This window comes from Thunnus albacares, chromosome 5, assembly GCF_914725855.1.
Source record: "Thunnus albacares chromosome 5, fThuAlb1.1, whole genome shotgun sequence".
NCBI lineage: Eukaryota > Metazoa > Chordata > Actinopteri > Scombriformes > Scombridae > Thunnus > Thunnus albacares.
In genome coordinates this window covers 14,935,751-14,961,252 of record NC_058110.1, presented here as the reverse complement: position 1 = coordinate 14,961,252, position 25,502 = coordinate 14,935,751, and the positions used below count along the sequence as shown (strand labels likewise).

Below are 25,502 nucleotides of genomic sequence, written 5' to 3'. Positions count from 1 at the left end.
TTAATGCAAAGGAAGAAAGAAACATGCAAGTCCCAGAAGATTTGTTCCCTATCCTAATCAGTACCAATGGATTCAGGGGGTCAAAGACAGAGGTTTTTTATTTTTATTTGACTGGTTATTAGATAGTTTGTTTGCAAGATATCTATAAAAGGTTACTTACCTGAATAATAAATGTCTGGCACACATAAACCATGACTGTCTATCACCATGTACATTTTGATGCAGTTTCAGATTGAGATGTAGATAAAAAAAATGAAAAATGTTTTTTATTAAAATGGATAAAAAATGTAGAGGATTGTGTAGCTTTTGTTGATTGATTGATTGATTGATTGACGTTATATCCCTGCTATATCCCCGTGAATGTGCTTGTATTGTTTGTTCAGGTACTTTGTGGATGATGGCATGCTGCAGATCATGAATGTGAACCTGAGTGATGAGGGAATCTACACATGCATTGCCAGAACCAATCTAGATGAGGACAATGCCACTGCGTTGCTCACAGTACTGGGTAAGATAGTTTTGTAAATACATTTCAGTTTATTTATTATATATTGATTTATTTAAATTCTACAGATGTTTTGATGATTAAATTCACAGTTGCTTCCAAGCATCTATCATTGTTGTATGTACTCTGTGTTGCAGATGTTCCTGATGCTCCAACAAACATAGAGGTGTCTGAACTAAAGAGTGAGAGGAATGTTTCCCTGTCTTGGATACCTGGGAGAGATCACAACAGCTATGTAACAGGTAAAAGTTAATGTGGAATCAAATCTAAAATATGTATAATGCTTAACTTCTATGACTCTTTTTGGTGTAAAATACTGCAACAGAGAAACTGCTATTACTCAGAGATCATTGACAGTTGCTTATCATGTACTGTTGTGACTGTTACACTTAAGATTATCAGTGTCCAAAATAATCTAATTACTTTGTTATTATGGTGCTGTTACAAAATATATTAGAGGGTAATAAGGTGAAGTTTCAGAGGAACAAAACAAGAGGACACTTTTTAATTAATTATGGCTCCTCTGGCCATAATTCACCTACTTTAAATATCAAAATCTTATCATGTCTCCTCTGCTGTGAAAATGAGAGTGAACAGATTCTGCTGCTGTGATCACTGTTGACTGAACTAACATTATTTAACAGGTGATTGTTGCTGTAAGTGCTGAGGATCCTGGCAAAGGACCTTGTCTCACTTCTAATTTATTTTTGGAAGTCAGTGATGATAAGATTTGATATCAATTCATAAATGTGTCCTATTCTAGGTTTGTAATGTTTCTTAGCTTTGATATGTGTTATCTATGAACTGAAATAAAGACTGAGAAGTATAGTCATTTTATTTGTTAAATTTAACATGTTAGAGACGCAGGCATCAGCTCTTTTCTAAATGATATTTGTGGATCACACAGTTTGATTCAACACCAGGTGGATGTGTGGAGAACTTAATATTCATTTTATGTAATTAATTTGCCATGGACTTGCCAAAAGCTATGGCTATGTCTCAAATCCCTCCCTCGTTAACTAATTTATTATTCCCTACATGATAAACAGTCCGTCGGGTAATCTATGGCAAGTAGTTAATTGAGATTTGGACACTTAGACATACACAGTGTAGTGTTGCATAACTAATCTACATGTCTGTCATCTCAGAAGCAAAAGTGAAGCAATTAATTATGTGATTTTAGCCAATGCAGTTTTATTGTCATTCATAACGATGTTGAACTTTTTGACGGTGTGCTTACATTAGCACACAAGGGCATAAAGTGAATATAGTGCAGCATTGCAAGATAGAGGTAATATCCTGAAAATTAAATGTTTTACTTGTATTTCAAAACTTCTTTTTGGGCAATTCACTTTTTTTTTCTCAAGACCGAGACCTTTCTCATGCCTGTGCATTAAGTATTAAGATTGAGTCAAGAAATTGTTAACCTAGCTTAGCATCAAGACTGGGATCAGGGGCACACAGCTAGTCTGGCTCTCTCTAAAGTTCAAAAGTCCTCCTACCAGCACTTCTAAAGTTCACCAAGTAACACGTTGTACCTGGTTTTTGGTTTTAGAGAGAAGTACGTACAATTATTAGCTTATTTTTTCTCATTCTTTAAGCTAGTGTAATTGCCTCCTGATCCCAGCTTTGTACTTCACACACAGACATGAGAGTGGTGTTATTCCTTTATTGGTGTAGTGAAAACATTAAACCTGTATTGAAGACAATCCATCAATATTTTATAGTGGACTAAAACTAGACAAAAATAAAAGTGGTTTTAATTATTGATTATTTGTATGGTGATAATTAAATGTGTATGTCTCCTATCTCCTCCATGAGCACAGAGTTTATAGTGGAGTATGAGGAGAGCCAATGGGATCCAGGCAGGTGGAAAGAGCTACAGAAAGTCCCTGGTAACCAGGCAACAGCCGAGCTGGCACTATATGGACACCTTAACTACCAGTTTAGAGTGTATGCTGTTAACGCCATTGGACCCGGACCCCCCAGTGAGCCTACTGAGAGACACAAAACACCCCCTGCTGGTGAGAGTCGCTCTCTTTAATTAACATTTTCTGCTGTGGTTATCTGTCTATTGTGAAAGCATGTGCAGTTTTAACATATCCTTTGAAATGTGCAGAGTGCAAGTGTATGGAGAGGCCAGCGTTTGGCCACAGGACTTTGTAACAGTAGGGGGTGTGGATATTTTTGGGTCTCAAAAGCCCTTAAAGTGCGTAAAGTATTAGCTCCAACACATGTTGCTGCTTAACCTTGGCTCTCATTTGAATATGTACATCTACTACAATTACCAAAGTGTCTGATTTAGCTGAACAGTATGGATGGATTTACATTTTATCAGTAAAAGACTACAGAACATCAAGATAAAGATCAACTCCACTTCAAGCAGTTTTTTCAGCTTTAATAATATGATTATACAACTTCACATATCTCTTCAAAGCTCCTGATAGGAACCCAGAAAACATTAAAATTCAAGGTCATCTTCCTCATCAAATGGACATTAGCTGGGAGGTAAGAGAAAGAGCATCTCCACGTAGAACATTGTACACTATAAACTATTATCACATGAAAGCATTTTTAAAGATTTGTAACTCATCAGTACATTGTCCTGTTGTAGCCGCTGTTGCCTATCGAACACAACGGCCCAGGCCTCGAGTACAGGGTAAGCTACAGGAAACTGGGGGTGGAAGATGTCTGGAAGGAGCATATGGTCAAGAGACACTCCTTTGTCGTGAAGAACACGTCCACTTTTGTCCCGTACGAGATCAAAATTCAGAGCAGGAACAGCCACGGCTGGGGACCAGAGCCTAAAATTGTTACAGGTTACTCTGGAGAAGATGGTGAGTTATAGACGTAATATTACTTCCTCTACTTTATGTATTCATGTCATTAATATGTTTGATCCACAATTTCGGTATATAATATGTTTATATGTGACTCACTTCTGTTTTACCGGTTCATTAAAACATAGCCTGAAGCTGAACCGGCACATGTAGCTGTTGTTTTGCTTATGACTTACTGTGAACTTTTTGTGTTACCGTATGCCACCGTGTCCTCAGTTGTCTTTTGGCATTGTCTGCGGGAAAATGTGTCAGGTTAAGTTCTTTCATTTTTTCCCTTTAGCCCATGGTTTTTAATCCCATGCAGGTGTGCAGTAGTGACATTTCCTCCCCTCTGAAATCCCTCCCCCACACCTTTGCTAAATTCAGCAGGTGGCAGATAACCTTTGTAGAGCAGAGGGATTTCCAAATTTCCACTTCTGTCTCAGAGGCTGTTGGAGATTTGACAGATCACGACACACTTTGCGCTGTAGGCCTACTGAGGCACAATGGCTGCTTCTGTCTCTTGTGTCTGCTGTGCTCCTATCATTTCCTGCTACCAGTACAGTAACATGTAGAGCAGAACATATATTTAGAATATTTTCATTCCATGTTTGCTGTTGTTTTTTTCCCTGCAAAGAAAGAAGCTTTGAGCAAATGAGCTGGTTTATCTGGTGGCCAGCTGAATGTATATTTTGTGCACTTTATGCAGATATCAGCATCAGTGTTTTAATTTACCATCTTAACCAGAAACTGATCATTTCTGCATGGCCTCAAACCATTGAATTAGGCAATTTTTTGGTAACAAGGTTATTTTATTGTTCTACTGTGTCTGCAAGCATTTATCTTCCAATTTTCTTTCTTTATACATGCTTTATACATGCTTTTTAGAGTCTCTGTGAAGGTAGCCTGTTGTTTGCAGTTAGTCTGTATTCCTGACCTTCCCTCCATGTGTTCTTCAGTCCCTTCTGCAGCACCACGGGATGTAGCGGTGGAGGTGATCAACACCACTGTTCTGAGAGTGAGCTGGACCCCGGTTCCAACTGCCACACTGAGAGGTCATCTAAGGGGATATGATGTAAGTTTTCACTGTATTAAAACACTGTCCAAGAAATCTTTGGAGGCAGAAATAAGACTCTTGGTTAAGAAAAATCAAAACAAGCAGAACCAAAGAATTAAAGTTTGTTTTTATATCATATTGTATAACTGAAGACTTTCACAGGCAACAGAGGAACTCTTGAAAGTAATGATTTGGTAGCACTTAACAATAATTTACAATATAGCAATGGCTTCATATGAATGACATATGAATGCAGAAATATGAATATGAGTGAAATAATGTAATAATGTGCAGTAACTACCAACTTGATAATTATACAGTAATTACTGGTACAAAGGTTGCATCAGCCATCAGTCACTCGTTAATACTCGTACAAAAAAATAAAAAGCTGCAGTTGATACAACTTTGTAAAAAGCAGATTGATCAATTTTCATTTTCTAAAGAATCAGTAATAATTGGAAGAAAATGCTATTAACTATAGAGAGTCCTATGATAGTTATTACTGTGCTCAGATCAGAGTTTTGAGAGAGTAATTACCATTCATTTGAATTGTTGGCTAATATTACTTAGATTGTCTGAATCCCTTTTCTGCTATAATTAGATCTTTTTTCAGTACACTTTTGTGCTAAGCCTCGTCTTTTCAGTGTGTGATAATCAAAGATAGCTTCCCAGGAAAGAGACGCCATTGTCCGCCACTATTTTACCTCTTTCAACTAAGAAGTGTACAAACAATATTTTTAACTGAGAGATACTGATACTGTGCAGTTGAGACAGAAATGCAAAAATCTTCATTATGTCATTTTAAAGTGAATCTTTTTTTCCCTCTGAACAGGACATTGCTCATAAAACTTACAGTGTCCTAAAAACAAAACTATATGTCACTTACATTTGACAAATTTATATCTGTAAGAACACAGTCATTACTGTATAGTAATGATAGTAATGAGCACATGGAGAAAGATTAGTCCTTGTAATCATAATGGTTTTGTGATTTTTTATATATATTATATATTTTATATATATTGTTATCTGTATATGTGTTGGAACAATGACAGTTGCGTGAACCAGCCATTTATCACACACCATCACTTGAGGTGAAAAAAAGCTACATCTCATATTCATAATTCATAGGTGATGTCTGATTTCAGATACCAGATATCTGCCTCATTACAGGTAAAATCTGTAATTAATTACTGCTCCTCAACATATTTTATCTCACTGTTCTGTCTTTCTCCCTCTCTCTATGGTCTATTCAGACTTGTTTCTTATCATTTTCTATTCTCCCCTCTCACAGGTTCACTGGTTGAGGAAGTGGAGTCTGCGGAATCCTAACAAGGCTTTAGATGAGCGCCACTCCCTTTCCTTCCCTGGGAAGAGGAGTCATGCCATTGTGCCTGGCCTCCAACCTTTTTCCGAGTACAGACTCACTGTCAACGTTTTCAACAAGAAGGGCAACGGGCCCAACAGTGACCCGGTCACGTTCAGCACACCAGAGGGAGGTGAGGTGTTGAGGATGACACAAACATACAGAACACAACATATACAGTAGGTGTTAGTTATACACATGTAAGTATAAGTATAAGCAGACAACAACATAAAAAATAAACTCAAGCTTGTAGGTGGGCATTTAAATTGACTCAGGCAACAAGCCAAGGACTTTTAACAAAAGCCCATATGCCGTATGTCACAATGTTTACCCTTTGAGAACAAGAGAGAAAGAGGAGGTCATTAAAGGTAGTAAGCTGTGTGCTGGCACAACTCAGTGTTGCACCCTTGTGAGATGACAAAGCTGCTTAAAACAGGCAAACTGTCAAATGGTTACACCAGTTTGTTTTACATCTGTTTAACAAGTAAGAAAGAGGTAAAGAAGGCTTTAAAACAATATAATGCACATCAAAAAAAAAAAAAAGCAAGCTTGAAAAGACATGTGAGTGGAGAGAAATAAATCCTTTGTCATTTAGTTAAGAACATGACCGACTGTCTTGATTCAAGCATCTTAAAAATAATGAAACTTTAAAACTATTTAAAAAGATGTAACGTTTAACCACCTTCAAGTGAACAAAAAGCTGCTAGTAAAACATCTGTATACAATAGACGCATTAACATAACTCTCATTTTCACAGTTCCTGAGCAAGTGCCCATCCTGACTACATCCAACGCCCAGAAAGACTCAATTTTGCTGGTATGGGGCCCGCCGCTGGAATCAAATGGCATCCTCACTGGTTATCTCCTGCAGTACCACCTCAGTATGTACACACACACCATGTTGTATGACTAATTACTCACTGACTTAATACCGTGTAGACCTTTGGCCCTGTGGGATTTTTTTTCCATTAGTACATTTCACTTAGCTGTAGCTCATTGCTCTGCTGTGTGAGGCATTACCAGGTGAGGTGTAAGCAGGATTGTGAGCAGAGGATAGGTGACAAAAGGAGGAAGGATGTGTGGAGGGGGTTGTTCAGGTATACTGCAGTTTACCTTTGAGCATACACGAGGGTTTGATGCACTTTTGACAAACCTGAAAAGAAACCAGATGCACTCCCATCCACCCTCTTTTCCTTTCTTGCATTGTCATACCAGACACTAGGTGGCAGTGTTTAATTCTGAACACTCCACAATGGTCAGCAACAGCCCAATTCTGCAAGCTACTTTAGATTTTGGTCCCCTCCGTTTTTCTTATCTCGTATCCTCCTGGACTGCAAGTTCTTTTCCAAAATGATCATTCAAGCTAAAGCAGTTTGTGCCTTTTCCACAATTTCTTCGGTATTTATCACTCACAAGCTTTTCTTCTGGCAAAAAAACCCAAAAAACAACCCACCTTTATGTTTGAGAACTGTTAGGGTGAACAAGTGAGTGAGGGGCTTTTATTACTTTCTCTCTTTTTTTTTGAAAGCCTACACTCTCGTTGGCTGACATTTCTGAAGTCTTTTGTGTAAAGTGTGAAGGCAGAGACAGCCCTTTGCCGCCTCCATCAGCACCCACAGAGTCTGGCCAGCTCTTCAATACACTCTGTGCCCCTCTCCTTTCTGCTTTTTTCCCATATCAGATGTCAGACTACACAGATATTCCCACACAATGAAGTCTGTGGGTGTTGGAGGCTTTATGTTTGAATTGATTCACCATGTAACTCAAGCGTATTTAAAATTTTGTTTTCTGCTAATTCTATGACTAAAATATTACACGGTGTACAACATGCGCAGCCTGCACATCTAGTTGAGTAATGAAAGTGCTGTGTATAATTAGTCAATGAATAATCTGAAAGCGTTCACAAACACATAAAATATCCGGTGTTCTGTGGTGCAAACAAACATCAATTTTCCGTGGCGGCACAATAGGCTTGGCACACATTCAGCAGCTCTCACCTGCATTTCAACATTGGCACAGTAATGACATCAACGAGGGCGGTTGCAGGAGAAATGCATTGCTTTCTACAGTCTGCACGCATACTGTACTTTGATCTATAATGCATGTTTGGTGATACGTTATGCTGCTTGTGATTGCTACTCTTCTGATTTCCTTCTTCTGCTTCCACTTTATGTTTATTTTTTTTTCTTTTGCCTTTTTGTCTTCCTTCTGTTTTTTCCAGTTGTACCTGTGATTTTTTTTCTCTTCCTTTTACACTCTTGTTTTTTTCAGATTTCACCCTATCATTTCTCTTTCATTCCCTCCTCCTCCGGTTTTTCTCTTTCCTTCTCTCCTCCTCCTCCTCCTCTTTTCATCCGTTGCCACTTGTTTACACTCTTTACCCCCTCTCCTCTTGAGCGCTCTATCCTCTCCTTTCATCTCCCCTCGCCTTTCTTCATAATGTATTCCTCTTCAGCTCACCTGTCACGACATGTATCTGCTACATTCACTTTCTGCATGAGCTACCATGACATCTCTTCATCTTCCTCCTCCCTCTACTATTGACCGTCATTATAATTGTGTCCCATTAACATACAACATCCAACACTGATGAGTTTTTCGGCATCTATCTGTTCTAGGCTCACTCACGCCACACAAACTGACATGACATCTTTCTCCTTCCTCCATAGTTAATGAGACCACACTGGAGGTGGTTGACTCCCAGGAGATGAACATCACTGGGGCTGACACCACCCAGTGGCAGCTTCAGGGCTTAGAGGAGGGCAGCTTCTACCGCTTCCACCTCAGTGCCTGCACTCGAGTAGGTTGTGGACCTCCGCAGGCCCAGGAGAGCAGCACCATAACTCAACCACGTGAGTAGATGGAATCAGCATACCTGGGATGGTAGTGTCGGTAATCAGAATCAGAATCAGCTTTATTGACAAGTATACTTGCGGTTACGTATAGGTAATCGCATTACATACAAGGAATTTGACTTGGTGTTGTTATGGTGCATAGTGGTCAAAAATATACAGTGAAAAATATAGACAAAATTAAGAGGTTCTAAATAATATAAAAAGAAGAATTTATAGTATATTAAAAATGTAAGATATAAAATATATTCTGGTGAGAGGAGCAGCTACAAATTAAAATTTTAAATATTAAATAGAGGAGAGTGGGATGAGTGTACAGGGTATTGACCAGGAGTAAATAGGGTATGCAGTATGCATAATTTATAATAAGTAAAAAGTGCCCCTCCAGTGTTGTTAAAGCATAGCACACTACAGACATGATCGTTGCATTCCTTGATAGTTACAGGAAGTACTAATCAGCCTGCGAAAGCAGCTATATGATGTCTTCTGTGGCTGGAGCAGCTTTGTCAGATCTGAGAAAATAACACCTGATGATGTTGGAAACTTGTTTTAATGTAAACAGAGTGTTACAAATGTGGGCAAATGAATTTGAAAATTTGAATGAAGTGGGTGTAAAGCATGGATGGTCTAATGAAAAGTCTCTTTTGATTATTTTGATTCTTCCTTTTTGCTGGAGTTTATGTAATGCACTCTGAATTTTCTCTAGTAAAAAAATGGTTTTCTTGAGATAAAATAAATACCGAATAGTGAAAGGAACACATGGCAAATAAAAATATTGATATTATAATAATTCATTGGATACATTATATTTTAAGCTGTTGCTTAAAAATGCTCAGAGACTTCCTCCCTAATATACATGTGAATGTATATTCCACTGAATTCGACTGTTTGCATATAAAAAGGTGCATCTCGAGTTTTCATATGACAGTGGTTGTGAACATCTAACAAACCTGCAGCAGGGAATGCAAGTGAACATGAAAGCACATAAAGCAACAGGGAGTCTGCAGTTTAGGCCGGTCCTGAGCCATCTAATGCTTTATAATAAAGCAAAATGACTTCTTATAGGAAGTTCTAAAAGGATACAGGGAGACAGTTTAGCTCATTTAAAACTGGAATGATAATGCTCCCTCTTTTTAGTGTTGTTTTGAAGTCTAGCAGCAGAATTGGGAGTACTTTTTATCCGCTAAATACTCGTTTAAAGAAGACCAGTGAAAATAGTCTGCTTGAGATGAAAGCATGAATTAGCTTTGTGGCATCTTTCTTGCTGAGGAATGTCTGTACACCCGCAATACTTCTCACATTGAGATATTGACCTACACGTATACCTGATTAGATGAAAGAATGCTATTTTTATCACTCCACTGATGTGTGATCTAAAACTTAGTTTGTTTTCAAAGACATGGGCTTATAACTTCTGATTTGAACCAGAGATTGAGGATTCTTGAATAGTGCATCTCTTTGTCCTTGAGGCCAAGGAGAAGCTTTTTTTTTTGAGCTGTAACAAGTAGCACTGAAGACATCACCTAAAGGAGGCATGTAAAGTTAGAATAGCATGAGATCAAGGCAGCTAACCTGTGCTACAACAAAAGAAGTGATAGACACATTTGCATTCCTTTGAGTGAGAATGTGTGTTGAAACTTTTTACTGGTACTGTGTGTACTAAAGAAATTTAAAACATCCTCTGGAAACATTTGTGATCCGTCAAATACAGCATTTTTTACTATGAATCCAAAGAACCTAGTACTGAGACCTTGAATCAGTATTAAAGGTGCAGTGTGTAGAAATGCAATCTAATATTCATAAGTATATTTTAATTAGTGTATAATCCCATGAAAACAACAACTTTTGCTGTTTTCGTTATCTTAAAATGAGCCCTTTATGTCTACATAGAGAGAGGGTCCTTTTCCACGTCATGTTGCACCGCCATGTTTGTACAGTAACCCAGAACGGACAAATCAAACACTGGCTCTAGAGATGGCCTTTCATGTTTTTTGCAAGTTTCACGGCCACTGTAGGTTCTCCTACACGTTTGGATGGGGACGGGTGAGGGTGAGGTGGGGGGTGGTTGTTGGGATGGGGGGCTATTCAGTTGGTTGAGGTTGCAACATCACCGCTAGATTCCACTAAATTTTACTCTTGGAGAAGGGCGTCACTGTGCTGTGTTTGTCCTTGAGTCTTACTGGGACCTCTCTGAAAAATGTTTTTATTTCAGAAAGCTGTTAGTTTAAAGATTACTTTTTCAAGTATCTTGCTTGTTAGAGGGAGGGCTCTTGATATGGGCCTGTGACAAATAAGAACAATATTGTTAGCTTTCTTTCAGATAAACACAGCAGAAAAAAATCTCAGTCTCATGGAACGTGTTTATAATTTTCAGGACATAATCATAGACACTGTTAAAGACACATTCAGAAAGCACAGCTGTAACGAGATCAAGACAGCACATGGAGAATTTCAATTACAAACCTAAAGAATTCTGAGGCAGAAATGAACAAAAAAACTCGTTGCCATCATCCTTTTTCAATGAGGACGTTGAGGTTGTCATCTTTGGCTACAATACCAGCTTTGATGGTAACTTTACTGTTGAAATATCTTGCAAATTCCTCACTTTTTGCAGTGGAGTATGTATAGTATATAGTGAATGTCAGAGGTTGGGGCAGCATTCAAGAGCTGATCAACTATGGACAACAATACACTAGAAAATCCACAGTTTTCTCTGAATATCTTAGAGAAATGGGCTTGTCTCGCAGTGCATACAGTCTTATTATAAGTAGTTATGGGCTCTTTATAAATTAAACATGGACCTCCAGTTCAGCCTTTCTCTATTTCCATTCACTGGCCCTACATGATCTCTTTAGCGCTGAAATAGATTTGATAAACAACGGTGATGTACTGTCACACAACCTTTTAATGACCTTCGGTGTCCATTAGGTAGTTATTCATGGTGTCAACCCTAGCCACTGAGCCGGCATCACTGAGTAGTTTAATGAGCTCATAAGTTCAGAGAACAAAAACCTCTGCTGTAGCATCTCTTATGCTATTCTAAACTGTACATGGTAAAAAAGGTAAATGGACTGCATTTGTATAGAGCCTTTCTAGTGTCCCGACCACTCAAAATGCTTTAACACTACAATCCACAATCACTCATTCACACACACATTCATACGCTGATGGCAGAGGCTGCCATGTAAAGTGCCTGCTCATCAGGAGGAGTCTAATCATTCACACGCACACTCAATTTGGGGTTCAGTATCTTGCCCAAGGACACTTCGACACGCAGACTGGACAAGCCGGGAATTGACTGCCAATCCTCCGATTAGCGGACAATCCACTCTACCTCCTGAGCCACAGCCATCACTGTGATTTCTTGTTTTTAGTTCCAAAAGTAGACACCAAAAATCACAACAATGATGAGAAACAGAGCTTTTATTAATGCCCTTGTGATGTTACTAGTACTGTATATGTTACAATGCTGATGTGTAGTCACAATAGTGTTCTAATAAATTCTACTGGCTAATGACTTCAGTAGCATTAGGGTTAATAATACTGCTAATACAAATGTTCAGGTCCCCATTTTAAAATATTCTGTCAAAACTGGTGATAGCCAGCGACACAGGATCAAATAATTCCTCATGAATTATATGATAACTGCCTTGCTGGTTTGCACAACCTACTAACTTTAAAGCTGGAGTGCGGGACTTTTGTCTCCCCCTTCTGGCAGTGAGAGTAAAGGGACAGGCATGCAGCATGCTCTCATGGCACCGCGAATGACTGGCACACAAAGGGGGCCGGTAAAAAGGATATGTTTTGACGGTCCACTGGCCCACTGAGATTTGTCCCAGTATGCCTGATGGCCAGTACACCACTGGTCGTAACCTACTGCTGTGGCTGTAAAACGGTGCATAAATTGTTTCAGCACAACCTCTCCGAAATGACTGATCCATTCGGTCCTATAACATTTGGAAAGTCTAGAGGAGCTGCATGGTTAACGCCAGCGTGGGAATGTTGCAACCGACATGAGATTTAAAAAGTCTGTATATTGTGAAATACAGAGAGATTTATCTGGCGGTGAGAGGCTTAATCAGCTTTGTGTGAACTCATTTGGCAAGGGCTTCAATGTAACGGACGTTCATTTATATGTAAAACTTCCGCATTGCAGGTTTAAGAAATGTACTCTGCTATGGCATATATATTTACTCTGTAAATCACTTCAGTTCTGTGTTCTCCTTTGAGAAAAAAAATCAAAAACCAAAAGGGAGAAATTTATGTCTAATATTTTTTTTTCCATGATGGTGCCCCCTATCTTTTCGTTAATTAGTCGGAATACTGTTAATTCATTGCTACATAGATAGAGAACTTGCTTCCATATAGCCAATCAAATCACTTTATTTAAACCATATTTGCATGAGGCACTGGTTTATGATATCACACTGACCAACAGCCAGACAGCAACTTGCTGCACAACACGAGAGCCACAGACTCTAAACATCCATCCGCATGAGGTTTCCTGCTAAAGTCTTATCTAACTTACAAACATGTAACAAACATGAACACACGTCTTGTTCTGCACCTTATCTTGTTGACTGAGTGAGGAACAAATATTCACTGGGGAAAAGTGCACTGGTAACATTAGTTTGCAGGCTAAATAGCCAATTAGCTGCTCAGCTGCACATTCAACAGTATGTTAATGTACCTGCATATGTAAGGCCGATTAGGTAGATGCTGGTGTGGTCCTTACTCTTCATTACCACCGTTTGCAAAGACATGTGGTACTTTAGTGCACATTTCTTTACTTTGTGGAATATAGTTCTCAAAATGTTTGATAATAGATACGATATTTAATGTTTATTTTGACAATGTTTGCAAAATTACAGAACAGAAGAAGAACATAACAGATTCCTAATATTAGGCGATAACCATCTATGGATGTTCTGCCATAACTTAGTGCTTGAATATTTATAATAATATTCATGCTGAATCCAACATATCATAAACTTCAACTTCTTATTTTCTGTTGATTGATAGTCCTAAAACCCACCTTTAAGTGTACAACCACCAACAACTGGACTGGTGTTTTGCAATATACCAATTGTGGGATACACTTGGCTCTGAATAGCGTTTTGAAGTGGTATTAAGAGAAGTGTGCATCAAGTGTGGGTTATGTGTACTATGTGTTGGTATATATCAGATGTGGGGACACACTTGCTTACTACCTGGTGTTGTGAGAACGTGCACTTGTACGAAAGATTGCAGACTGCAAGTGTTGGGACAGACTCTATGTATGTGTTTCTGTCTGCCTGACAGTTCAAAGTTCCTGCAAACTCTTCCCTCTTTCCCAATACTTGGCAGACAAAAAATATCTGTCCGTTATCACCAATGTTTTAATAAAGGTTATTCATTCCTCTCTGGCTTTTATATTTCCTCTGAGAGGCACTCCATTTTGTAGGTGGATGTCCAGCCTGAGAGCCATTAGATTCATTGTTTGTAAATACGGTTGAGTAGAAGGCTCTTGGGGAGATAAAATGATTCTGTTTCAGAGCGCTGTCCTCAGGGCATGTTAGTCACAATGCAGCAGAGTAGATTTATAGATGCCAATAGCACAGAGCAGGAGCACAGTGAATTTAGAGACATTAACAGGCAGTGATGGAGTGACAATGAAAAAAATGAATGCATTTGAAGTGTTCTTTTTAGATTTCACCTTTGTGACTGAGTGAGCTTTTAATACTTATAGCCATTTAGCAAGGATAAATGGTTGTCTGGCTTAGAGATAGACAAATTACAGAATGGCATAGCAGAACAAAAAACGACCATAGAGATATCAGCAGATGTGTGTGTCCATGTGTCTTTGTTTGAAAAGCTTGTAAAGCAAAGAGAGTGGCTGAAGTGAGAGACAGAAAAAGGAAACACAGAAGGATGGGGTGAGACGTCTGTGAAAAAGAGGAGCAGAAAAAAAACTGAGAGAACAGCTAACAGCCGTAGCAGAAGAGTGTGGCAGACAGAGAAAAAATATCTATTTTCCTTCATCAGCTCTCATGAGATAACAAAGCAGCAGAGATAAAGCGGGTTGCAAACTAGACAAAAAGCACAGAAGAGCCTATACCTCTAAAGTCACACAAAAATAACCAGCTCCTCCAGAGATTAAATTATTTGCTCCCTGCCAGAGCATTTGAACACCCAAGTTGTTATCGCCAACATGTTTGCTAATGGCTTGAACTCAGTGTTTGAAAAGGTTTAGATGGAAAGGGCTTCATCTTCACTGCAATCAGCTCAGGATTCAACAATCAGAGTAGAACAGGCTGTGTCAGTGAGCAGCAGTGGTAATTTGTTTTAATATAAGTTCAGCTAATATAGGCAGCAACATGTACAAATTAAATACACACACACAGAAGAGAGTTGATGTGTGTGCCACAGGTAATGAAATGTTTCTACTATTGAAATTCAGTCCATATAAAATCACTACAGGACTGGAAAATTACAAACACAGTTTATCACAACAACAGTAATTGCTACATAATAAACTTGTATTATAGACATCTTCACATAAAAGACTGAGGACCAAAAGCAACATAATAATAATAAAAAAAAATCTAATTAAACTTAGAAAATTTATGCAGGATGTGACACATTTCCCCAAACCTAATCTACCGTATGACCAATACCATAATAAGTTAATATTCACTTATTAAATTCTGGTTAATCTGGTCCCACACACTTGCAGAAAATACTCAAAACTGTTAGATAATAAATAAACATAATGACTATGTAGCTACTAGCCATAAAGATCATGCTGAAGATAAGGAGATATGCTTTCTCTTGTGTTGTAATGAAGTTGTGCATAGGTTTTTCTCTTATTTTAAAGGGGACATATCTTGCTTGTTGTGATTTTCTGTCATTTATATACTGCTATAATCTCAGATGTATATGTTAAACATGGTCAAAGTTCCAAAACTTGAGGTAAACGTGTGTAAAAATGCCATCTTCAAGTCAAAAGCCCAGGCTTCAACCTCCTCTGAATGCTCTGTTTACAAAGTTACCTCTACTTCCCCAACCGACATCAGATCGTTCACACATGCCCACAAATGGCCGCCCGTTCCATAGTCTTTGTTGCTAAGGTTGTTCCACGGCCTGTTTGCGTTGACCATATTTTGGATCGGAGTTCGGCTTGAACATACACTTGAGAAGTTGACATTTTGAGTAAAGAATGAGGAAAAGAAGTGAAATCTTGTTTGTTTACATAGCCTCCAGAGCTGGCAGCTAACCAATCAGAACAGAGTGGGCTCATCTGAAGGAGACAGGAGCTATAACAGCTTGTTTCAGACAGAGGCTGAACTGAGGGGCTGTGTAAAGTGCCAGTATAAGATAAATAAGGAGTTTTATGAATTGTAAATCACGCAAAGATATTCCATTCAGGTCAGTAAAATATAGACCTGGAAATTTGCAGAATATGTCCCCTTTAAAGAAAAATATATATATGAAAAATTCATTCACAAAAGTGACTGTTAGGCAATATAGGCAAGAAATTAATGTGCAATTGGATAAAAATAAAATTGTGATTTTAGAATGGCTAATGACAAATCTGGAAACTGTTCTGTTGTTGTGAGCAACTTTTCTTTTTTCTATTTCCTATTCTATTGGTGCTTTGCATCCAGTTACAGTAGTGTCATCAACACTCCAGTTAAGTTACAGTTATACTTCATTTGTCATTATACACTACATACCCAAATTCTGGTTAATATTTGTAAGTTTGATGTACTTGGGGGGATACTGTTCATGATCTTTTTGCTGCTCAGTGCCCTCTGTTGGTGCAGCTCTCCACCAGGCACCAAACACAAAACAGATCACCTATGCATCCACCTGCGCGTGGTTACGTTAGTGAGGATGCACTGCCCACGTATTTGTATGTGTGTCATTGTGAGTGCAATCACATATCCCTACAAATGTGTCTGTGTGTGTGCCTGGTCTATAAACCTTAAAGCTGGCTTTCCATATATCTGTAATACTCTGCTGTATTTCATTTTCTTTTTATCCCTCTGAAGATTTTTCCCTGACTCCAGCTGTGGCCTCTGTTCAGAGCAGTATGTATCACCGCCTGCAGCCGCTGCAGCTCGCTAACATAGAAATAGAGGTAGACAAGGTCGTAGGTGTGTTTGTGTGGCAAGTAGCTGTCGCTTATAGTTAGTTGTACAAGCATAGTTTGGGTAATTCCTTTAAACCAATTCAGGAAAGATGTTCCAAAATTCAAAGTGTGACCATTTTGTGTGAGAATACCCTGTTTGAAAGTAACCACTGAAGTTTGAATTTGCATTTCAGGTTTATTGTGTCGACCTCAACCCTGCTATAATTATAGTGTGTTTGCAATTAGATGCAGTGTACTTTTACAGTTACTCCCACCAGTTTTCCCAATAGCTCCAACAATCCTGCCTTAGTGTCGTTTATAGCGCTCGCTTGTTTCACAATAGAGTATTATACCTGACAGTATGGTAACAGGAATCTAACATCTGAAGCTTCTCTTTCATTCCAGGCCACAACTGCTCTCTCTCCTTTCCCAGCTCTATCCCAGGCAATTCTACTCATCCTCCTTTAGGTATATAGCTCCCACTCACACATGCACAGCCAATGATATCCCTGTGATCTCATCTTGATGTACCTGAACTTTCAACTAACAATGAGATTCGAGACATGGAAACGCTTCAATCTATTCTGATATCCGCTCAAGGCGGGGGGGCGTCAGGAAATGCCAGCTTTGCTTAAGAGAGAGTGAAGACTAGATGTCACTCCCGCCCACCATCTCTATATCTACTCTTTATGAGCCAAAATCCAGCTCCACTCAATTAAGTCTGGGGCCCAGCGTTGCCTTTTGAACTGTCGTCTTGAAGGGTTTCTGCTAGCTGCACTGTTCTCAAGCTGCGGGGGGATCCTATTTGCCTCTGCTAATCCTCTTTTCCTGCCTTCTTCTCCTTTTCTCTGTGGCTGTCTGTGTTTTCCTTTCCTCCCTATTTTCCTCCTCCTATTTCTTCTCTCTTTATCAGTTCCAGCCCTGTTGAACATAAGCTCTTATGTGAGTGACACCTTTGCCAAAATCAGCTGGACTGCCAGAGAGGAGCAGCAGGATTCGCAGCTTTATGTGGCTTATATGAATAACCGTAAGCTTCTTTCACCGTCTCCGCCTTGCTAAACATTGGTAGGAATTTTAGGTGACACCATGTTTAGGTGCAACTGGGAAGGTTTTATATAAACATCTAAAAGTACATTATAAGTCAGCATGTACAGTACATGAGCTAATGTCTGCATGGCTACCTTCATCATTTCCTCATCATCATTGCCTCAAAATGTAGTAAGATGTATTTAACATTATATATAGTTCAATAAATAAATGTGTTAACTTAGCAACTACTTCTTACTTGGCGACAGCTCTTATTCGGTAGTATGAATGCTAACACAGACTTGCTGTTTGTGCACTTCTTGTGCTTCGCTGTGTAGGTGATGGTAACTGGCGGATTTCAGAGGCTGTAAACACTTCTCAAAGTTTCCACATAATTGATGGGCTCAAACCTGGGATGGTGTACACGGTGCGCCTCATGGCCAAGAGGCTGCTCGATAACGCTAGCATTTTCGAAGACGTTATCCAGACACGAGTCAAAGGTGAGATGAGGGAAAGGTGTCACAGTCAATAGAGTTGAGTGATTTAGGTTCTAGTCTGCCATAACAAAACCGGTATATCATTGACAAATGGGTATTGAGTGTGGTGAATGTGTGAGTTTCTTACATCTCTGCGCATTTTTTCCCCCTTCCTATCTAATATTCTTTCAGAGGAGACAGAGTGTTGTAGCTGAAGGGAATATGAGTGAAATACAATGTGAGAACATCCTCTCAAACTTGAATCCATCATGTTTTTCTGTTTTAAGTCAAAGAAACAGTTGTATGAGGAGCGCTTGAGGGGATTGTCATAGTCAAATAGGCCAATGTGTGCAAAGTTGATCCTCTGTCTTTTCGTTGTTTTTTGTTCACAGTTATGGCAGGTCAGCAAAGCAACTTCTCCACCCAGGGCTGGTTCATTGGGACCATGTGTGCTGTGGCGCTCCTCACCCTTGTTGTGCTCATGGCCTGCTTTGTGCAGAGAAACAAAGGTGGCAAGTATGCAGGTACGCCGCCGCCCCAGCGACAAGACATGTTCTCCATGGATAAAGGTCAGTTAGTCTTTGACCAGGGTTGGGTCTCCATGTTGTTTCGCTTCAGGAAGTGAACCAAAATTACCTGAAATGTATATTAAATGTAGAAGATATCAGTCTGGTTTGGTAATACGCAGCTTAATTATCTCTGAAATTTTTAAACACCACCAGTTCTTGATTTGACTCTTTGATGTGATTTTGGTTGACCTCCTGAAAGAACGTACAGTGGGCCTCAACCCTGACCCCCCACCCTGTTTGGAAATGCCCGATGCATGCATGTTGGACACCTATGCATTTAACCCCATGAGCTGCTTGCAGCTAGTACAGTTTTGCTGCATGCAAAATAATTTGTATGCCCCTGTTAGTTCTGCTTGGTACCTCTGATTACATACCTCGTCAAGTCAGATGAGTGAGAATCAGCTGGCTTTGTTCCACACCTCCTAAACCTCTCACCTGTGCAGACCTTCCGGGCCCTTTCCCCTGCACTATTGTGTTGCCTTGTATCAGAGCCAAATTCAGTCTCACAGTGGTACCTACCTGCAAAGTGTCTCCTCACTCGATTTCTCTCCTCTCAACCTGCTTTCCCGTCTTCTCCCCACCACTCCATTTCTTTGCCTGCAGTAGCTTTTGACATGAAGCACTGAATATTTCATCAGCTCCTTTGGATTCCCCCTTTGCCCATCCAGCTCTTTTCATGAAATCCCTCTTTTGTCTCTTTCGAAAGTATAGAATTTTTTTTGTGTTTTGTTTTAAAGCATATTTTACACAAAGAGCTGATGTGTAGCACTTTGTGCACACACAGAAGGGAGGCTTTCAGTGTACCGACTTGATATAATGTTTACACAGTCATATTTAGTTGTGCTCAAAAGCTTTTGAATTCCATCTCTTACAAACACTCAGGTGTTATAAAGTAAAAGTTCAGATCATTTAAGCATGAATGTTGAGCTTTGCTTTTGCTCTAGTCTCCAAGCGTCATCTGACAGGAAATCACTGTAGGTCATTAAAACAAACAAAGGCAGATTTTACTGTTTGAGTTATTTCCCTTTGGAAAATGTTACAGACAAGAACCTTTATGGTTGTTTGAATTTGATGCATTACAAATGATTATGTTTCCCAACAGTACATGTAATACGTAATCATGTCTGCGGATGAAAATGCTGACCTTTCACAATGTTGCTGAAATGCCTGTTGTGCCCCTCCTGCAGTGAAAGAGAAGGAAGACCTCCACCCTGACATGGAGTCACAGGGAATGAATGATGACACCTTCTGTGAATACAGGTGAGCTGTACTCCTGCTCTGCAGAGAAAAGCTGCAGTGCCAAAGTGTTCTGAGGAAATGACATTTTTTTTATCTCCTTGAAATGCATTGTGTTGTGGCAACATTAATCTAACAACCATATGTTAAATATTATCTGGATAAGAAACTCATTTTTTATGTGTCACAGTAATGTTTTCTCTCTCCCATCCCAAAAGCAAACCTTGCATTCATGAGCTTTACCAGGATCAGCCTAGAAGCCAATGTTCTCATCATTTAATGGGCTAGGTAATCACACAGTGTAGTTAACAGAAGTGGGTAACACTCAACTAAAGCTTTGTTCCCCTTTAGTTGGAATTATGATTGTGTGCACTCAGCAGTACATGTGACTTAGCTCATTCCTGTAGGCATAAGTAAGTTATTTTGTGTGCTAGAATGTGCATGTCTGTGTGTGTCTGTGCATATTTGAATGCTGCTTGCCAAAAACATCTACACACATACACCTCATATGTGATCAGAATCAAAATCTAAACCATAGCAAGTTCGTTAGTTTATTACTGTTAGAAGAAAAAATAATACAGTTTACAAAAACAAATAAGAAAAAGACATGGCAGTAACTCCATTCTCAACTGGACGTCCACATTAGCATTCAGTCCAACAAAACTGTCTAGCACTCAATGCAGAAAAAAAGGATGTGGTGTCACGAGGCCAACGTGGGTCAAAAACAAACAAAAAAAGCACTAAACAGTGCTCGGTGCTGTAAGGAGACTATGAGATGCTGTTTTAGTTGAGTAGTCTAATATTGTACAAAACATGTTGGCACAGCACCAGAATAATGACTTCTCTCTTTCTAAACACAAATTAAAATGACACAGCCACAAGCCACAATTGCCACATGTATAGAAAATACATCAGGTTGAAATAAACTGGAATTTTCCTTTAACTATTCCATAGTGGCTTACTGTAGAACTGAATAGGGGATGGAGCCAAAATTGGCCGACTGGTGCTAGCGCGACCACTCCAGTTTCCAAGACATTTCTTAGACAACAGCTATAATGCTATTAACTATTTAAGCTGCCTACTGAACCTATTCAGCTTACGGTTTAGCCACTTCTAATATAGAAAGACCTCTCTGAGGAGACTGGGGGTTACCGAAACATGAAATTTTTTTGTCTCTTGATTTAGTGCCTCAGCTTATTTGGGAATTAAATACAGACACGTTTAATTGCAATAGAGGAAGCTCCGACTGCAGACACACAGACTGATTCTCGACATACAGCAACAGGAAATATCTTACATTCAGCGACACAGACATAAACTAAGCATGGCAAATGGGTGGAAAAACTGGGCCTTTAAGCCCGAAGCAGACAGCTGTTGTACATTATAATGGCTGTTGAATTTCCATTGTTTGCATTGTTTAGCTGCTACGGTGACAGTTTATGGATATCGACTGAATCCTATTTTGCTTGACAGCACTGCAGCAACTGTGTGACAATGCTGTGATTGTTTGTGCATACGCACACACAAACACACACAACAGAAAATCACCTAAAATGGCCTCCTCTGTGTGCTTTGATTCTGCTCGTCATCATATTATTCAGAACATGATTACTCACAATTGTGTTGTCGCTGCCAATTCCTGCATTCCTGTGATTCTTGCCAAGACCATTATTCTGTTCAGCAGGAAAAAATCTATTGTCTACAACACAGTTTATAGATTATATGGCTTAAAGATGTAATAAGTACGTTTTTACCATCCTGTATCTCAAAATGACCATATTTGTTGGGATGACAGGGGTGTTGGCCAACATCAGTGACTCAGTGATTGCTGCACAGATATCGAGATGGCTTTTAAACACAGTTTGGATTGCTTTAGATATTGTTGTCTGTGAGGTTTAATGCCAAGTAGGGCTGAACGATAATTCAGTATAATCATACATTGGCTTTCAGTGGAAATACATTATGATGATATGATTGTTTTTAGGTATAAGATACAAAGCAAGTTGTAATCAAAAACTAACAAAATTAGTTTTTGTTTTACATGTGTGAAGAATTTTGGAAATGGTTTATCAGTTTATCAATTGTATGATTTCATACACACACACACTCACTGATATTGTGATACTGATTTCAGCTCAGGTAACAAGTTTACTTTTGCAGTCATCAGACAAGGGAGGCCATGGAAATATGAGTTTGTGAGCTTGTAGAGATGTTTGGCTGCAACTTTCTGTTTAAAATGCCTCTCATGGTTGGTTTCATGAAGCTGTTTTGACTACTGTCCCCCCAGAGTGCCCTTAGCCTTACTATGATGTTGTTTTCTTGGCTATAGAGCTAGATTCAGGGCTCTCTTGTGCCCTTTGAGTCTCCAAAGGCAATAGACCACCTACTGGTATGCCACGTGTCTTGGGAGCTGACAAGTGGTAATTATGCACCAGACGATTTCTCTTTAGAGACAGCCCTCTGCTGCCTCGCCCCTGTGTCCACTGCAAGAACAGCAGGTGTCATAGCTGGAGTAGGCTGTTAGCCGACAGTGTGATGCAATTTTTTCCTTAGCTAGTTTATTTGTTTTTCTTTTTTTTATTTTACCCCTGCTCCTTTTTCTCATCTCAGCTCTCATCTTCTTGTATTTTTATGTGCAATTTGGGAGGTGGCAGCAGATGTGGAAAAAGTTTTCCTACAGACACTTTACCACAAGTAAAATAAATACACCTTCAGGTGCAAAGGGGTGAAAAAGTCTGCCTTGTGCCTGACGTTTCTGTGCTGCCCCCAAACCAAGTCACCATGGGTCAATGGCAAGACAAATTTAATTACCTTCTGCCCAGTGATGTGCCTCCACTCCATCTCTCACCTGTTTGTTGAGGCTGAAGGAAAGCCTTTTCATGGCAACAGCTGCGACTGAGCTGGATCCTGACCAAGGTCCTGAATGAGCTGGGGCTCAAAAGCACTCAGCCCCATTTTATCACTGTATTCAAAGTCATTGTGGGAGGGCTGCAGCGTCTGTGGCATTCCTCTGCTCTTAGATAACAGCCACTTATCTTCAGCGCTCTGGAGTCGTCAGAGAAAAAAGGTTTGATAAGAGTTGAAATACGGACCTTATGTGGCTTGCATGGTAAACGGCCTCATGAAATAGGATAGATAAGATTGGTTATTAAAAATACACGTGAAAGAGACCTGCTTTGTAATCTTAGCTTGAGCCATAGACTGCATGTAAAGGCGGAGAATGCGTCTCCACTTCCTTCCGCTATGCAAAAGTGAAGCCAAAATATCATGTTTCCGGGAACTGCCATCATGCTTGTGTGACGTCATTTGCAACCAGAGTCTGTGCAGTAGAGTTGGGCAGCAGGATGACGGCCCACAGGACCCGCCCCCTCAACTTGACTGACAGCCGTCCCCCTGCCAAGAGGTAGTGCCATGGAGAGGTAAACCAGCCACAACCAGCCAGTAACTACAGCTACTAGTTACTGGCTAGCAAAATGAAAACGCATACATTAGTGTCTTCTGCTGTGGTCACTTTGCTCGTCTGATGGAGGTTTTAGGGCGGCTGTCAATCACAGCTGTCAATCATGATGTCACACCCCCTTTTCATATCATCAAATAAATAATAAAAAACAAACGTATCAGAAAAATGAGAGCTTTAACGTACATCGGTGTGATAACAACTACCTAAAATGAAAGAAACCATTATGGGAAAAATGTATTTGTGCACTTTGATTTTTTAGTTTGGCCCATGTCCCATTCGCTAACATGGATGGGGCAGGACTTATGACCTATACTGCAACCAGCCATCAGGGGGCGATCGAGATAGTTTGGCTTCACTTTTGGGGACGTCATCCATCCTTATATACAGTCTATGGCTTGAACCACAGTCTCTGTGCTTGTATTTGACATATGTGTCAACTGCAGCACGCCACAAATGGCACTATCACATATCAGCCACCTGAGTGTCGTCTCGCAACGCAGACGCTCTGCGGTGTGAATACTAAACTGAAGGAGAGAGAGGTGTTACAAAAACATGGATGGTTTGGGGAATTAGAAAAGAGGACAGGGAGGAAAAATATCCTCAGTGTTTTGAGGTGACCCTGCGTCTTGTAGTGAGACACCTGCAAGTTGGCCAGTTGCCCAGCCTTAAATTGGCATCTAATCTCCTTGGCCTGCGTGTGGGCCCCTTGGGAATACCAGGAATGACAGGCTGTTTGTCTGGGATTGCATATGCCCCACCTCTTCCCCCCTCTTCCTTCTACCCTTCTCAATCTCAGCCTTCTACCCCCCCTCCACACACACACACACGTCTTCTTCTTTCTCACTGTTCGAAATGAGCTGCACTCTGGCAATTTCCATCGCTGGCTCTAAAGAGATTTGAAATTGCCTTTGGTCTTGAAGCCTTGGCAATTAGCAATTAGTGAAGTGATTGTAGCAAGCCCTCCCCGCCTCCCTTGCGCTCTCTTTCCTGCTGTGCAGCCGCTGCATCCACCCCTGCCTACTGCTCGTAGTGATGTATTGAAACCATAAGAACTTGCTTTGTGAGTGGGAGCCTGCGTGTGTGTGTGTGTCTGTTAGCGCAGTCAAGCATTTAATAGTCTTTACGTATTGTACATGCTCTGTACGCTGGTGTTTCTGTGTGTATCTGTGCTTGCTGTGCTTGTGTGTCAAACACCTCTCTAGGGTCATATGTGTTGCCTCCGAACATCTGCCTGATGTACTATACAATGTGTTTGTTTATGCACTGCACCACTGACCCCGGCCATCCTTCTCTGTTGTTGTTGATGGCAGTGACAGTGATGAGAAGCCATTGAAGGGCAGTAGCTTGTGTACCCTGAATGGCGATGATGTGGTCGGGGACAGCGTCAGCAGAGACAGCCTGGTTGACTACGCCGATGGTGGAGGAGAATTCAATGAGGACGGTTCATTTATCGGAGAATATTCGGGACGCAAGCACGGAGGGTCTGTTAGCGAGCCCAGTGGACCCAGCCCAGTCACTGCATAAAGCCAAGCTCCAGTTGAAACAGTCTACTTCAAACCCTTTCAAGATACTTTTTATACTCAGCTTTCCTGGCATTAAATATAACTTGAATAGCCAAATTTGGGGCAATAAAAATGACTCAAAAGTTTTTACTGCAGGAAGAAGTTTTGCCCAGGGACTGAAAATTAAGAATACACCCACCATACACATCAGTGTGAAAAGTTTTTGTACATACTGTAAGAGAATGAAATGTATCATTTGAGTGTTTCATGATTTTATTAATAATAATAAAGTGTTTTTTGTACCTGTCAACTACAATCTTCACTGTTGTACATTGATTTTGTTATTTAACAAAAGGCAGCAGATCAAAAATTACTTTCCATTACTGTATATTTTATTTATATATGGATGAAAAGTTGATAATTTATTTATAATCAAAATGCTGGTAATATCTGTTGTCTTTTATATCATTGTATTGAACATTGAACTTTTCATTGTTTTTTATTTCAAACAAGTGACCACAA

The 25,502-nt window shown here is 39.8% G+C and overlaps 1 protein-coding gene across 9 annotated transcripts in view; it reads left to right on the top strand.

Moving 5' to 3' along the window:
• The window catches only part of LOC122982437 (neural cell adhesion molecule L1-like protein), a 54,632-nt gene extending 29,342 nt beyond the window's left edge, over positions 1–25,290 (top strand). For 4 of the 9 annotated variants that reach the window (XM_044351706.1, XM_044351709.1, XM_044351708.1 and 1 more), the window contains exons 15-28: positions 384–508; positions 643–747; positions 2,332–2,529; positions 2,943–3,013; positions 3,120–3,342; positions 4,284–4,399; positions 5,676–5,880; positions 6,505–6,627; positions 8,416–8,598; positions 17,625–17,738; positions 18,076–18,237; positions 18,606–18,782; positions 19,970–20,042; positions 24,789–25,290. In XM_044351706.1, coding sequence (XP_044207641.1) covers positions 384–508; positions 643–747; positions 2,332–2,529; positions 2,943–3,013; positions 3,120–3,342; positions 4,284–4,399; positions 5,676–5,880; positions 6,505–6,627; positions 8,416–8,598; positions 17,625–17,738; positions 18,076–18,237; positions 18,606–18,782; positions 19,970–20,042; positions 24,789–25,002 — 2,089 coding nt within the window. In that variant the 3' untranslated portion in view covers positions 25,003–25,290. Of the gene's footprint in view, positions 1–383; positions 509–642; positions 748–2,331; positions 2,530–2,942; positions 3,014–3,119; positions 3,343–4,283; positions 4,400–5,675; positions 5,881–6,504; positions 6,628–8,415; positions 8,599–17,624; positions 17,739–18,075; positions 18,238–18,605; positions 18,783–19,969; positions 20,043–20,236; positions 20,307–24,788 lie in introns of all 9 variants that reach the window. The other 5 variants (XM_044351712.1, XM_044351711.1, XM_044351710.1 and 2 more) reach the window with 5 other exon arrangements.
• The last annotated feature ends 212 nt before the right edge of the window (positions 25,291–25,502 follow it).